The sequence below is a fragment of the Vigna unguiculata genome, chromosome 8, assembly GCF_037176805.1.
Source record: "Vigna unguiculata cultivar grain cowpea cultivar isolate G323 ecotype 2 chromosome 8, ASM3717680v1, whole genome shotgun sequence".
Classification (NCBI taxonomy): domain Eukaryota; kingdom Viridiplantae; phylum Streptophyta; class Magnoliopsida; order Fabales; family Fabaceae; genus Vigna; species Vigna unguiculata.
Genome location: NC_140799.1, coordinates 41378173 through 41391733, shown reverse-complemented (window position 1 = coordinate 41391733; position 13561 = coordinate 41378173). Strand labels below are relative to the sequence as shown.

Here is a 13561-nt window from a genome sequence, read left to right as displayed (position 1 = left end):
TTATGTTTCATTGGCTATGTTAGAAGAATTTAAACCATTTTAGTCTTTGAACTTTCTTTTTTTAATATAATAATCGGTACATATATGATTCATCATATTTTATGAGTGTAACTTTTAATTTTAGTTTTATGTTTGAGCATTATACATTGTAGTTTGAAATAAGCATTTCATGATGTATTGTTTCAAACTAATTTATGCTATCTCAAATTCATCATTCCATATTAAAATCTTGTATCACAAAATATAATATTTCAATACTTTTTTTAATATATTCTAAAAAATAATATTTCATGAAACTGCCATCGTGATTTGTAGTTCTAACAATAATGTACCAACAATCAAATTACTATAATGAACAAATTCGAGAACAACGATGTTGAAGGCACAGAACAAGTGCTAGGGTAAATGTGAGGAAATTGTGGTTAGAGAGGGTGAGAAAGAGAAAGGTTTTTGAGACAAACAAAAAGGAAGATGTTCAAGAAACATTTATGGAAAGAACATAAGAAACTTTCTGAGGAAAAACATTCTCCGATGTTATAAAATGCTTTTTGATTAAAGTATTTTCGAAGATTCTAAGAGAACAGAAATGAAACTTCTTACTCTTTTTCTTTCACACACAAGTCCTTAGCTACACCCAATAATTTCTAAAGTGTGTAATTGAGTTTTAAGTTTATTATAAATTTTTATATGTTTACTTGAGTTTTTTTTATTAATATTTTGCATATTGGGTATTTAAAGTTTTTATAATTTTTAATTGAATTCTTGTTGTTTATTTATTTTTTCATTAATTAGATAATGTGTTGTTATTTTATTAGTTTGAACATGTTAAAAGATAAGAAATTAGGTTTTGTAGTTAATATATAATGATAAAATGGATAAATATGTTTCACTAATTTGATGATGATGTAGAAGCCATGAAATAATTTGATAACCTCATTGTTAAACATGTTTCACTAAACAATAAAAAGTCACCTGTCATAACTACAATATCATTTATATTAACAATAAAATCACAAAAATTTTAACACATGAAAGTAATTATGCAAGATGATAGAGTAAGCAAATAGTCATGTCAATCAATTAAAAAAAAATCAAATAGGGTTAAGAACTCAATAGACAAAAAAATTTATGGGTAAATAAGTTTTTGTCCCTTAATTTTTAGTGAATTTTGAAATTAGTCAATTTTAAAATTTTTGATCAATTTAGTCTTTTATTTTTTGAAATACATGAATTTAGTCATTTTAATCGAATTTTTGTTAAGTTTATTTAACATTTCAAGCGCGTTTCATAATAATATTTAACTTAACATTAAAGCAAAAATGTGTCAAACAGTATAAACAACTCAAATACAATTATGAACTATAAAATACTTTCGAAACATTAAATAAACCTGACAAAATTTGATTAAAAAAACTAAATCCACATATTTTGAAAGATGAAAAGACTAAATTGATCCAAAGTTTTGAAATGGACTCATTCCAAAATTTACTAAAAATTAAAAGACCGAAAACATATTTAACCCAAAATTTATTAAAGACTTAATAAAAACACATACAATTAAGAAAGACTATAAAAATAATTAAGACTTTTTAAAATGCTAATTTTACCATTTGTAAATGTGATTTTTGGATAACCTATTTTAGAAATATTTCAAAACAAACTTTCTAAAATTGTTGGAATAGAAGTTCCGAAACAAAGCTTATGGAATGAGATTTTAGGAACAAGTTTCCCATAACATGTGACATACATTTTGGAATGAACTATTTATAACAAAAATTCTAAAACATATGTGATAATTTTGGAACAATTTCCAAATCGAGTTTTCCAGAAATTTTACAGAACACATGAAATGCACTTTAAAATGAGCTTTACGAATGAGTTTTTTCAGAACGCATTTTCCTTCTTCCTCTATAACAATCATTGTAGTGACGACAATGGCAGTGATGTTACAATGAATAAAAGCATTTCGGGTAAAATATGGTGTTAACAGGTTCATTATGGATATTAAATTGAAATTTTCATTGATTCCTCCACCAAAACGATTTTAGGGTTTTTGTGCATTTATTTATTCTGAGATTTAGTATGATTGCGGTTAGTAATAATGGGGGTGCAAAAAAAAAAAGCCATCTCCAGATTGCTCGTTGGACTAAACAAGCCCGTGTTTTTCGGGCCTGGGATGCAAATAAAAAATGTAAGAAAATTTATTTTGGCTAATTAATTGACGATTAAGTAAGTAGTATCTTTCAGGATTAACATTTAGGGTCCAATAGATTCAACCACTGCACCACTCTTCTTTTACGCATCATCCACATTTCACATCAAACTTCACAACAATACCTTCACGCTTTCGATCAAAACCCAATTTTTTATTTTATTTTTTTAAATGCCCATGATTTCACTTACAAATATTTAAATATTAAAAAAAACAATAATTTTAATTTTACTCTCTATAAATAACGCTTCTCAAATAAACCTAAATTAATAGCAGGTTAAATAATTGACTTTTATATAAAAATATCTCGCTAATTAATAGCATTCTCCTAATGATCTGTTTTACTGCTATGATGTGTTGCATCGAAAAAGTTTAGAAAAAGAATTTTTTCTTTTCTTTTTTTGTTTTAATTTTTTGTTAAAAGGGTATCTTGTTGGTAATGGATTAGATAGCTTTTCTTATAAGCGAACAAAGCTTCAAAACGTCTTCAACTCGTGACAGAGACACCAACGTTGGCATCTCTTCCTTCTTTCTTCTTCTTCTTCTCTCACCTGCTTCCTCTCCCTGTTCCCCTTTTCTTTTAAATTCCGCATTTTCTTCGCAATTCTCCCCAACCGAATTTTGCATCCGAATTTCTCAGATCCAAAATTCCCAGAACAAAAAGACTGAAACTTTCGTTTGTTTTTCGGATCACATCACTGCTGAAAGATGTGTTGTGGGGGAAGAGTGTGCATGCTCTGCATTTGCTTGATTGTTGTGGTCATCACCATCGGCATGCTCTTTGGGTTCGGAGTCTTCAAGCATGGATTCCACAAGATCAAAGACACTGTCAGTTACTGCGATTCTTGCGGCGGCGGAGCCGCCGCAGGAAGGCCCTTCATCGGTTATGCACCACCGCCATTGTTCTAGTTCATCCTTCCCTTATTCTGTTTCGTTCTTGTTAATTTCTGTGGATTTGTTGGTTTTTTTTTTCTTTTTTATAAATTAGTTTTCGCTAGGGTTGATATTTGGATTGTAAGTACCTCCTTATCGGGAATTCATGTTTGATTTAATAATCACCTGTCTTGGTTACAATGCTTACAATGCTGTTACTATTTCTATAATTACCTCATTCTGTTCCGTTTCTGGAAACCATCTCGATAAATTCGTGTCTATTTTATAGCGTATGTAGAAGAAAAAAAAGCCATTGAATTATCTTTGATTATTTTAAGAAAAGCTCAATGCTTTGATTTTCTAATTATTTTTCTTGGGGTATAGTTATTTTGACTCCAAGAGGTTTTTCTTTTTCTTGAATTTCGAGATTATCATATTGGTCAAACATCAAATTGATGATACCTCAAAGGGGTGAATGCAGAAATTTGAAGTTAAAAAGTTTGATATTTATGTGAATTTTATTTAAACCACCATGCGCGTCACTGTTATTAGGTGAGGGTGAGGATTTTCAAAATCAATGGGGGAAAAAGGGTAGGGAATGATGAAAGTGAAATGAGTAAGATGAAGAGGTTTGTGGATATACTCTTTGCGTAAAAGTGGGTTTAAGTTGTGATGGTTTCCTTTCATGGCTTGTCACCAAATATTCGTTCTTTGCGTGTTTCTCATCTTTGATTAATCATTTGCACCATTCACTCGTACTTGATAATCAATCACTGATGTGCTTTCTGCCACCAGAATATGAATATTTGGTGTTTCTTGTTGGCATCACTGTTTTCTAAGTCTGGAATGAAACTAAATGCAGTTAATTCTGGTGAAGATGGTGTATAATTTTCTTGTGTAAAACTTGAAGATAAAGGTATATTATATTATATAGTTGAAGTAAACTAGCTGAATGGATTGATTTATTGCTTCAAAAGAACCCAAAATACTGATTAAGCAATAGGGTACTTGAAGAAGATAAAAAAAAAGAGTAAAGGAATTTTGAATATTGATACTAAAAATATACCAATTCTACTCTAATTCAGTTGTTTGATAGTTGAATTTGGTAACCACATGAAAAAACTCAATTTAAAAGGAAAAAATTGAGTTTATTTCATACTTATAAACTAGAAGCCATAATGATATTATTGGAACTTCACATCGATGACGGGATGAAGGAAGAAATTATTGGAAATTCACATTGAGGATGGGATGAAGGAAGAAATTAATGGAGGTGCAGGAAACAATACCCTTTAGCGGATTGCTTCAGCCCATTCTACTAAGCCCAATTCCATTAAGTTTTGGGCTTTTTCTACCTGCACCCATTATTACTAAGTTTATCTCATACTAATAAGAAAAAGATTAAAATATTCTCTCTCATTGAATCTCCATTTTTCATTGCACTGTTTGAGAAAAAGAAAAAGAAGAGAAAGAGTTTATTCTAGAAAATACTTATTTTTAAGAGCTCGTTTTAGAATTAATTTCATTTGTTTGGGAAAACACGTGTTGGAAAGTTTCTTCCATAGAGCTCATTCTGAAAGGTATGATATATGTTCTGTAGTTCGGAAATCTTATAAAATTGAAATAAATGATAATAAGTAAACCAAAATCAAGAATAATAAAAATTGTAATAAAATATAACAAATAAAAGTAAATAGAATTACATAAGTTATAAATTAAAATTTAATTCATACAATTTATAGTTTATAACCTATAGACTCTTAAAATAAAGTATTATAATTAATTTACTTATTATTTTTTATTATTCAAATTAATTTGAAAACTATTTTATTTTGGTCGCATTCCATGGCTTGTAAGTTGTAACAAACGAAACGACCCGTTCTCCTTTGTTTGTTGCTCCTTTTGATTGTTCCAAACGGACAAAAAATTGACCGAAGAGAAGAATGAGTTATCAATCATAATACCTAATAAAAAAGATTCGTTTTCTTTTTTAATTCTATTGGCGATTGACTCTTTAGTTTTATTGTCAATTAGTTTTATAGTCAATAGTTAACACATGGACAGTGATAGGTTATTTTGGAAATTATATTATTCTTTACGAAAATATGTGTTATAGAGAAAAATCCACACTTCAAGTTATATATATATATTCTTCATTCACTCCTCTAATTATTTGTTTTGTTCTATATTTACAAAATTTACACAAACTTTAAAATATTTTTTCCTTTTATCACAACCTACAACCTTGATTACAATTTATTTGTTTTCGTATGATTATATTCAAATAATTTTTATCAATTTCTGTATAATAAAATTTAATTTAGGTTTCACATTTGATAATTTTTACCCCTTCTTAATAATTTTATTTATGAATTATTTTTGTTCACATGAAAAAGTTTAATTCTGAATTTTGATGATAAATTTTTGTTTTAAAACAACTTTGATTACCTCTCGACCATTCAATTATTTTGATATATGAAAAGTTTTTTTGTTTTACAAGGTGCTTTTTATGCTATTTTTAATTATACATTTTTTTAATTTTTGTGTGATTTTATTCAATGATATATCAAACCATTTTATTTTTCCTTTTACATTTTTATTTATTATTTATTTTTATTATGTAAAATTTTGTTTTGATGATTGTTATATAATTTCTTTTTATTTTCTAATGCACTTTTATAATATAATAATTTATGTTAATGTTATAAATTTTGTTTATACCCTTCGACATATATTGAAAGTTTAAAAAATAAAAAATTGATGTCTAAGTTTGAATTATAATAAGGTGACACCATAGCTGATCGAAGAGAAACGGGGTGGTGAATATGATTTTGTAGAGATTGGTTGCTGGTACAATGAAGAATAGGGTGGATGAAGATGAAGGTGAAGCACACGAAGAAAAAATTATAATTTGTGTACCTTTTTAATTAAGAGATATAGACAAAGAGGAAAAAACTAAATAATGAACTTTAATTTTTAAAGTATTGTTATAATATTAATTAGAAAAAGTTATAGTATGAGTAAATAAAAGATACCTTTAATTAATATCATAAGTTTTTATGTTTGTGATTGTATGTCGTTGTTTACACTGTTTAGATACTTAACTTATAACTTTTATACTAACAAATCATAAACTAACACATTAAGATTAAGAGTTTAGGTGAAGTGCAGGAATTGAAAGAAGAAAAAACTAAAATATATATTATAACAATGGTCACATAACAGTGCAGCCACTATCATATTCATGATGAACACATGCAACAGCTGGGGGATACGGTGCATATGAATACCATGGTAATAGGATTTCATCGTTTTCTTCATCTTCTTCTTCTTCTTTCTCTTTCTTTTTTTTCTCCTTTTTGTCTTTCACTTCTTCCACACTCTCGATCACGGCATGCCCCAATTTCTTCCTCAACGCCCTACCCAAGGACACTGAATCCACTCTTTCTCCGGTCACTGTCATTTTATTATCCCCTTCCAAAGCTACTGAACTCACACCTGCATCAAATATTCGAAACATTTTCCAGAATAATACAAGTGTGAGTCAAAGTTCCACATTAAAATTAAACATTATATAAGATGAAAAATTCATAATCTTGTTGTCTTAAAATTTTAAGATTTTGAGTTAAAAATGATGTCAAATAAATTATATGTGTAAGACGAATGTCATGTATACATAAAACTACAATTTTTCGATGATTACGATATTTTTATGACTAAAAAACTAGAGATTTTTTAATAGAATAAGAAAAGAAATGTACCATTTGCATCTACCGCGATTCTGAAGGCTTTTCTTCTGCATTTGTCGCAGTCCATTGACACCCTTATAACTATCTTTTGCTGCATCAGTGAAAAACTAATCAAAGTAGATAATATATACTAACGTTAGGTCAATGCATTAATTATTCAAGCAAGATCTTACCTTCATTCTCAAAAATGATTCAGATTCAGGGGTTGTTTGAGGAAAGAAAACCTATTTTAACTTCGTTTTTGTGCTTAATTTGTGGCGTCGAGTCTTGGCATTTTATACAAGTTTTTTGGTCTCTCTCCCTATTACACTCTTTGTGTTTATTAGTTGACTTATGGTAAATGGAACATTACGCTAGACTAAGTATGTATGAACATAAGAATCACTATGTGTACAAGTCTTCACTCAAGATTAATCAATGTGTTTATTAGTTTTTGGTCAATTCATGCTTTATATATATATATATATATATATATATATATATATATATATATATATATATATATATATATATATATATATATATATATATATATATATATTCACTTCAGATTTTGCTGCATCTCTGAACGTTTGAAGGCCCAATCATTTTACACCAAAGAACATTCAACGGACAAAAAGAAAATAAAAAACGTTAAATAGTAAGGAGATTTTGATTTTTCTTCTTGTTTTCAATATTTTTAATCAATAGAATATTTTGTCCTTCTTTTCTCTTTTTTCTGGTCTTGATTTATTTTGGTAATTCTTTGTCATGGTATACTGGGACAAGACCGTAATTAGTGCGATGTGAATACCTAATTTCTTTATTTTTTAAAAACAATAAATAAATAAAGAGGTCCTAATTTCAAACATGGATATATAGCACTTTACTTTAGCCCATATAGAGTTTATAACATTTGGATTAGGACCAACTAAAATTAGGTTTGGAATTTGGGGTTTTTCTTTCGCTATCCCCTTAATTTCTAACCGCACCTCTAATTTTCAAAACGGCATTTACCTTCGTAAAAGTAACTTCCAGAGATTGCTTGTTCCATAAATCTTTCAGAAAAAGTTTTCTGGAATTTCTAGACCAAGAATTCCGAAACAAAATTTTTGGAATTATTAGATTTATTAAACAGAATTTTCAGAATAAATTTTCTGGAATGTGTTTTATATTTCGGAACAAGCTTTTTGAACAAAATTTTCAGAATAAATTTTCCTAATATATAGTATCTTGTAGAACGAGTATTCCAAAATGAATTTTCTGAAACAAACTTTCTAAATACATGAAATGCGTTGTAGAATAAACGTTTAACTCTCTCCTCTTGCTTTAAAGTGGAAAACTGTTGGAAAAGTGTTTTATTGGATAAGATAGATAAAGTTAAATATTATATAGTGTTTTATCCCAAAATCTTAGGACAATGATATTATGGACCTTTATTCTTATATAGTGTTTAATTTTGTCTATTCTATCCAATGTGAAACTTTGACTCATACTTGGATCGTTCTCTATACCTATACACTTAACATAATTACTCGCGGATTTTTTATCCATTTTCACTCACATAAAAGAAAAAAAAAATGTGTTGCCTTTTACACATGAACAAAACCATGAGCAATTGTTGTAGGTAATTCAAACCATTTGTGATTGAGACTATGCACAAAACTCAGCAATGCAGGAACACTATCCAACATGATTGATTGAGATTGAATCATTGGTTTCAATGAAACATGAACCTTTTCTGGCTGCCCTCACTTTCTACCAGCCTTGCTTTCTTAGTGCCTAAACATCCAACGCAGCATTGTACTAAGTCTGATATCAAGGGACAAAACCATACTATAACTTCTGTACACGCATAATTCAAGCCCTCACAGATCCCACAGCGAATAATCCACTTATTAACATAATATCAGAATCATGATTTAGAACTTATCTAGCAAGATTTATTATTTGTTGGATCTATTATAACACTTGTCATCGAAAAATTTATTATTTGTTAAGTCTATCGTGTCATCTGCTATGAGATTATTATCCGATCATATAAGTGGTAGATGTGAACCTCTCTTTCTATAAACCAGTTTTATAAGATTGAGTTAGATTTAAAATCTATTTCTTAATATTTAATCAAACTTACACATGCATATTTGACCAAGTCTAAGCCATGCAAAGGTTGAAACCTTAGAGAATAAGCAATCTACAAAGTTTGGCCTCTGTGGAAGTCACTCTTTAGGACCTTCTCAAACTTTGCTGCATACCAAAAAGCATGAAAATTAAAGATTAAAACACCAATGTGGTCCAACTTTAGTTCAACTATGTCACCTTTTTCCAATACCAAAGAAACACATTGTCCCCACTGCACCATAGCTCAACTTCAAAAGCTTCTTTTCCTCTTCACTTCCATTGATCCATCACCCCATTTACAATAAATAAACATATCACTTCTTTCTCTCCCTCATTCACTTCCATTGGCCTATTTTACCACTGCACCAATTCAAACATGCTACCTTCTGTTGATGAACTTGGCTCACCAAAACAACCAAGGATTCAACACTCTCTGCGATCAGAATCATCAAATTCCCTTGCCAGCACAAGACCAATTCTTGGGCAACCTCGACTTCAAAGGACCAAACCAATCATATGGTGTGCTGCAATACTGTGCTTAATATTCAGCCTCCTACTCATCTTCTTTGGAATTGCAACACTGATCCTCTACCTTGCAATGAAGCCAAAAAATCCCACTTTTGACATTCCCAATGCAAGCCTCAATGTAGTCTACTTCGACTCACCACAGTACCTCAATGGTGAGTTCACTCTCGTTGCAAATTTCTCCAATCCTAACAGAAGAATTGGGGTGAGGTTTGAGTCCTTGAATATTGAGCTTTTCTACTCGGAAAGACTGGTATCATCACAGAAAGTAAAGCCTTTTACTCAGAAGCCAAGGGAAACCAGGTTGCAATCAGTGAACCTGATATCAAGCTTAGTGTTCTTGCCTCAAGATGTTGGTGTGAAACTTCAGAGGCAAGTGGAAAATAACAGGATCAATTACAATGCAAGAGGAACTTTTAAAGTGAGGTTCAATATTGGCCTTATCCATTTATCTTACTGGCTGAATACCATATGCCAGATAGAGATGACTAGTCCTCCAACTGGTATTCTAGTGGCAAGACAATGCATAACAAGCAGATCAAGATGAGGCAACATGGTAGAATTTTTTTGTTCTTGTTCATTACTTTCTGGTTTCTACTTTATTTGGAGGTATAGGTAATGGTAAATACCAGTGTTGAAAACAGTGATATGATTTTTGTGAGCCATGAAGAAAGAGAAGATCAGAGGATAGCATTTGATTTTAATTGATATTTTATTGTTTTCATTTGTAGATAGAGACTTGGGTGGAGGGTGTTGAAGCCCTTCCACACCAGAAATATGTAGAGGATGAATTTAAAATTTATCTTTGAGTAGTTTTCTTTTCCGGAAAGCAGGAGTTGAATTAACTTTCTGGTTTTGTTTTCTTTTGCTTCCTTAATTGTGTCGTGTCAGCTGCACTAATTGGAATGCCTTTTGATTGTGTAAGATACTTAAAGCAAAGATGTTAAAAGCAGAAAAGAACTTGTCAGAGGTTGATCATTGACGTGGTATCAACTAGGATTTCAAAATAATACATAATTTATTGTGGTGCGCTTTATATGCCAAAATCATGTCTTAATGCAGAATATTCATAGCAGACATTTACCATAGTTTAAGCACATCCCAAAATAATGTCTTTAAGGCCTTTACAGCACATAGCAGAATCAGAATATCCTTCAATTATCAGTGACTACACAAAAAAAAAATTGCGTGTGTTTCTGGTTAACACCACTGCAGATTTTGAGGTAATTAATTAATTACCTGAGTTCTGCAAAGCTAAGTAATCATTATCATTAGTATTAGTTTAAAATAGGTGCTGCTGACAGTAATTAACTTGGAGATACAATGGTAACTGATAAATTTAGCTCCTATAAAGTAAACTGATATTTGTAAAATATGTAACCCAAAAAATAAACATGTTAATCAGAAGCAAATGCTTAGACTGTATCATATATATATGCCAGAATGCCCCCACCCCAGATCAGTTCTCAAGTCCATTTACAGTGTTTGTTTCTCAATTCTCACGTTTTCCTATGTACCTCAACGTGACTGAATCAAAAACCATGGATTGAAAATTAAACAGAGATTAAACAGAGAAACAAACACACTCTTGGAAGCCTAATACTTGTAGTTCTTCTCATACAAACTCTCAGAAGCCAACCCAGCTTTGCTTCCACCACCATACTTTCCCAGAGTTGCCTCAGAATTGGCCTTGCATCTTGCAAGGAATGCTTCTTGAGCTTTGGTAATATTCTCTTCCTTTCCACCCCATGTCTTGAGTGTGCTTTGTTGCAGTGCCCTCCCAAATGAGAATGAGAGAGTCCATGGCTTCAACACCTCCAACTTGTTCATTGCATTGAGGTTGAGGGTGGCTTCTTCTTCACTTTGTCCACCAGAAAGGAACACAATCCCTGGCACCGCAGCTGGAACAGTCCTGCGGAGTGCTTGAACTGTGTGCTCAGCAATCACCTCAGGTGTTACCTGCATGCACACAAATGAAATTCTCTTCCAAGTAACTATATTCTTTTGGTGCAAAGGACCGGTAGGAAAAGAACACACTCCAATACAACCAGATAGCTTAGTAAAATATTACTAAACAAGCCAAAATTCATAAATAGCTTTACTTGGTAGCCGTAGGAGATCCCATAAAGACTAGAGATAAGACAAGTTTATAGTATATAAGTGGGTGCAAATCTCGTCTTACAAGCCAGTTTTGTAAGGTTGAGTTAAGCTTCCATCTCTTAATATGGTATCAGAACCATAAGTTTGAACCTATCATAGCGAGATTTGTTCTTTGTTGGATCTATCGTATCACTCGTTATTAGATCACTCATTAATGTTTAATCTCACACTCTTACAAACTAGTTTTGTAAGGTTGAATTAGACTTAAGTTCCACTTCTTATAACTACTGAACTGGTCTTCACACTGTGAGTGATTTTCCTAGAGAAGGTTGTTCAGCAAGCAAGTAATGTCAGGTATCATTTTGAAAGTATTAGTTACCTTTGGGCTATCAGAGCCTGGAGTGACCATGTTGGGCTTGAGAAGAGTTCCTTCGAGAAGAACATGCTGATCATTGAGAGCCTTGTAAACAGCAGCAAGAACAGTTTCAGTAACAGCAGCACATTTGGCTATGTCATGAGGTCCATCGGTGAGAATCTCAGGCTCAACAATGGGCACAAGGCCATTCTCCTGGCAGATGATGGCATAGCGTGCCAAGCCCTGTGCATTCTGCTGGATGGAAAGCTCAGAGGGCTCAGTGGGGCCAATTTTGAGAACTGCACGCCACTTTGCAAAGCGTGCACCGGCCTTGTAGTACTGCTGGCACCGAGCTCCGAGAGAGTCAAAGCCCTGTGTGGTGGTTTCACCGTTTGTGCCGGCCAACTCAACAACACCCTTGTCCACTTTGATGCCTGGGATCACATTGTTCTCTTCAAGAACCTCAACAAAAGGCTTCCCATCGGTGGTTTTCTGGTAAAGGGTTTCCTCAAAGAGGATCACACCAGAGAGGTATTGGAGAGCATTTGGTGAGGTGAAGAGAAGCTCTCGAAGGGCTTGGCGGTTAGCTTCAATGTTCTCAACATTAATGCTGGCTAAACGCTTTCCGATGGTGCCAGTGCTCTCATCTGCTGCCAAGATACCCTTCCCAGGTGTGGCTATGTACTTGGCATTCTTGATAAGCTCATCTACAATTCATATAAAGAGTTAATTTTTAACATACAAAACATTGCATGAAAGTTGAAGGAGCTAACTTCTTCAACCAAAGTTGCATGAAGTTGGTGAAACTCCTTAGACATGAAATCTTGATAACATAATTTGACACTAGTCACTTGATACCTTTATACATGTCAATCCATGCACTTGTTAAGTTGTTTAAGTTTTAGTTGAAGTGTGTGTAGTGTGGATAAGATGTAAATGTATACCTGCATACTTTCCAACAAAGGCAGACATGGTTAATTAAGCTTTGAAAATGGCGGGAAAGAGATAACGGATGACAGCATGAAAACTGAGTATAGGGAAGAAGAAAGCTATATAGATAAAAGTGTGGAGGGAATATACCAAGTGGTATCTACGGAAGCCATGCAAGAGAACCACGTGTCCCGTGATTAGCCTAACGAAGGTTATCACTCTTGGATAAAGAAACGAGTGATCCTTCATTTGCCCAAGTGGCAATGGATATTTTCAGGAAAACTCTCTCATCCCTCATCCTCTCTTCTCATATATCACATCATATCAATCCATACCTACATATATATATATATATATATATATATATATATATATATATATATATATATATATATATATATATATATATATATATATATATATATATTACATACAAACAGGGCACAGTTGCATGTATTGGTGGGGGTGGCTTTGGCTTCTCCCCAAAGAAATTGTACACACACACACACATATATATATATATATATATATATATATATATATATATTCATTCTAAAGGAAAATAAATATATATTATAACTCTTGATAATGATTTTATATTTTTTGTTTTATTTTTAATTTCTTTTCTTAATCATTGCATCTCATTTTTTTCGTCCTATTATTTCTTTCCACTCAAAATAGTTGCATTTTAACTGACATTTTTTATAATTTTTAAGG

The 13561-nt window shown here is 31.7% G+C and overlaps 4 protein-coding genes across 5 annotated transcripts; 2 read left to right on the top strand and 2 right to left on the bottom strand.

Moving 5' to 3' along the window:
* Window positions 1-2668: 2668 nt before the first annotated feature.
* On the top strand, window positions 2669-3295 carry LOC114193838 (uncharacterized). Its single transcript, XM_028083784.2, has one exon. It carries the CDS (start codon window positions 2921-2923, stop codon window positions 3119-3121), a length of 201 nt encoding a protein of 66 aa, XP_027939585.1. The 5' UTR covers window positions 2669-2920; the 3' UTR covers window positions 3122-3295.
* Window positions 3296-6259: 2964 nt separating this feature from the next.
* LOC114192987 (heavy metal-associated isoprenylated plant protein 47-like) lies at window positions 6260-7187 on the bottom strand. Its single transcript, XM_028082672.2, has 3 exons — window positions 7008-7187; window positions 6847-6925; window positions 6260-6583 (listed from the first exon to the last, which is right to left on the bottom strand). The coding sequence occupies exons 1-3, from the start codon at window positions 7011-7013 to the stop codon at window positions 6300-6302; spliced, it is 369 nt and encodes a 122-aa protein (XP_027938473.1). The 5' UTR covers window positions 7014-7187; the 3' UTR covers window positions 6260-6299.
* A 1947-nt stretch (window positions 7188-9134) lies between these two features.
* Window positions 9135-10505, top strand: LOC114195200 (uncharacterized protein At1g08160-like). The gene has a single exon (XM_028085591.2). It carries the CDS (start codon window positions 9311-9313, stop codon window positions 10004-10006), a length of 696 nt encoding a protein of 231 aa, XP_027941392.1. The 5' UTR covers window positions 9135-9310; the 3' UTR covers window positions 10007-10505.
* Window positions 10506-10836: 331 nt separating this feature from the next.
* Window positions 10837-13081, bottom strand: LOC114195199 (fructose-bisphosphate aldolase, cytoplasmic isozyme 1). Of its 2 annotated transcripts, none has more exons than XM_028085590.2 (3): window positions 12859-13081; window positions 11939-12621; window positions 10837-11418 (listed from the first exon to the last, which is right to left on the bottom strand). In XM_028085590.2, exons 1-3 carry the CDS (start codon window positions 12884-12886, stop codon window positions 11056-11058), a joined length of 1074 nt encoding a protein of 357 aa, XP_027941391.1. In that variant the 5' UTR covers window positions 12887-13081; the 3' UTR covers window positions 10837-11055. The 2 variants fall into 2 exon arrangements, with proteins under 2 accessions (XP_027941391.1, XP_085521948.1); XM_085665822.1 differs by lacking the exon at window positions 12859-13081 and adding an exon at window positions 12773-12797.
* Window positions 13082-13561: the final 480 nt, after the last annotated feature.

Excerpts from the sequence above, each read along its gene's own strand:
- LOC114193838 (XM_028083784.2), top strand. The coding sequence starts at position 2,921 with ATGTGTTGTGGGGGAAGAGTGTGCATGCTCTGCATTTGCTTGATTGTT.
- LOC114195199 (XM_028085590.2), bottom strand. The coding sequence starts at position 12,886 with ATGTCTGCCTTTGTTGGAAAGTATGCAG. Across the intron at positions 12,622-12,858 it reads CTTTGTTGGAAAGTATGCAG|ATGAGCTTATCAAGAATGCC; the intron begins GTATACATTTAC and ends TATGAATTGTAG. Across the intron at positions 11,419-11,938 it reads CAGGCTCTGATAGCCCAAAG|GTAACACCTGAGGTGATTGC; the intron begins GTAACTAATACT and ends GTGTGCATGCAG.
- LOC114192987 (XM_028082672.2), bottom strand. Across the intron at positions 6,584-6,846 it reads AATCGCGGTAGATGCAAATG|GTGTGAGTTCAGTAGCTTTG; the intron begins GTACATTTCTTT and ends TATTTGATGCAG.
- LOC114195200 (XM_028085591.2), top strand. The coding sequence starts at position 9,311 with ATGCTACCTTCTGTTGATGAACTTGGCTCACCAAAACAACCAAGGATT.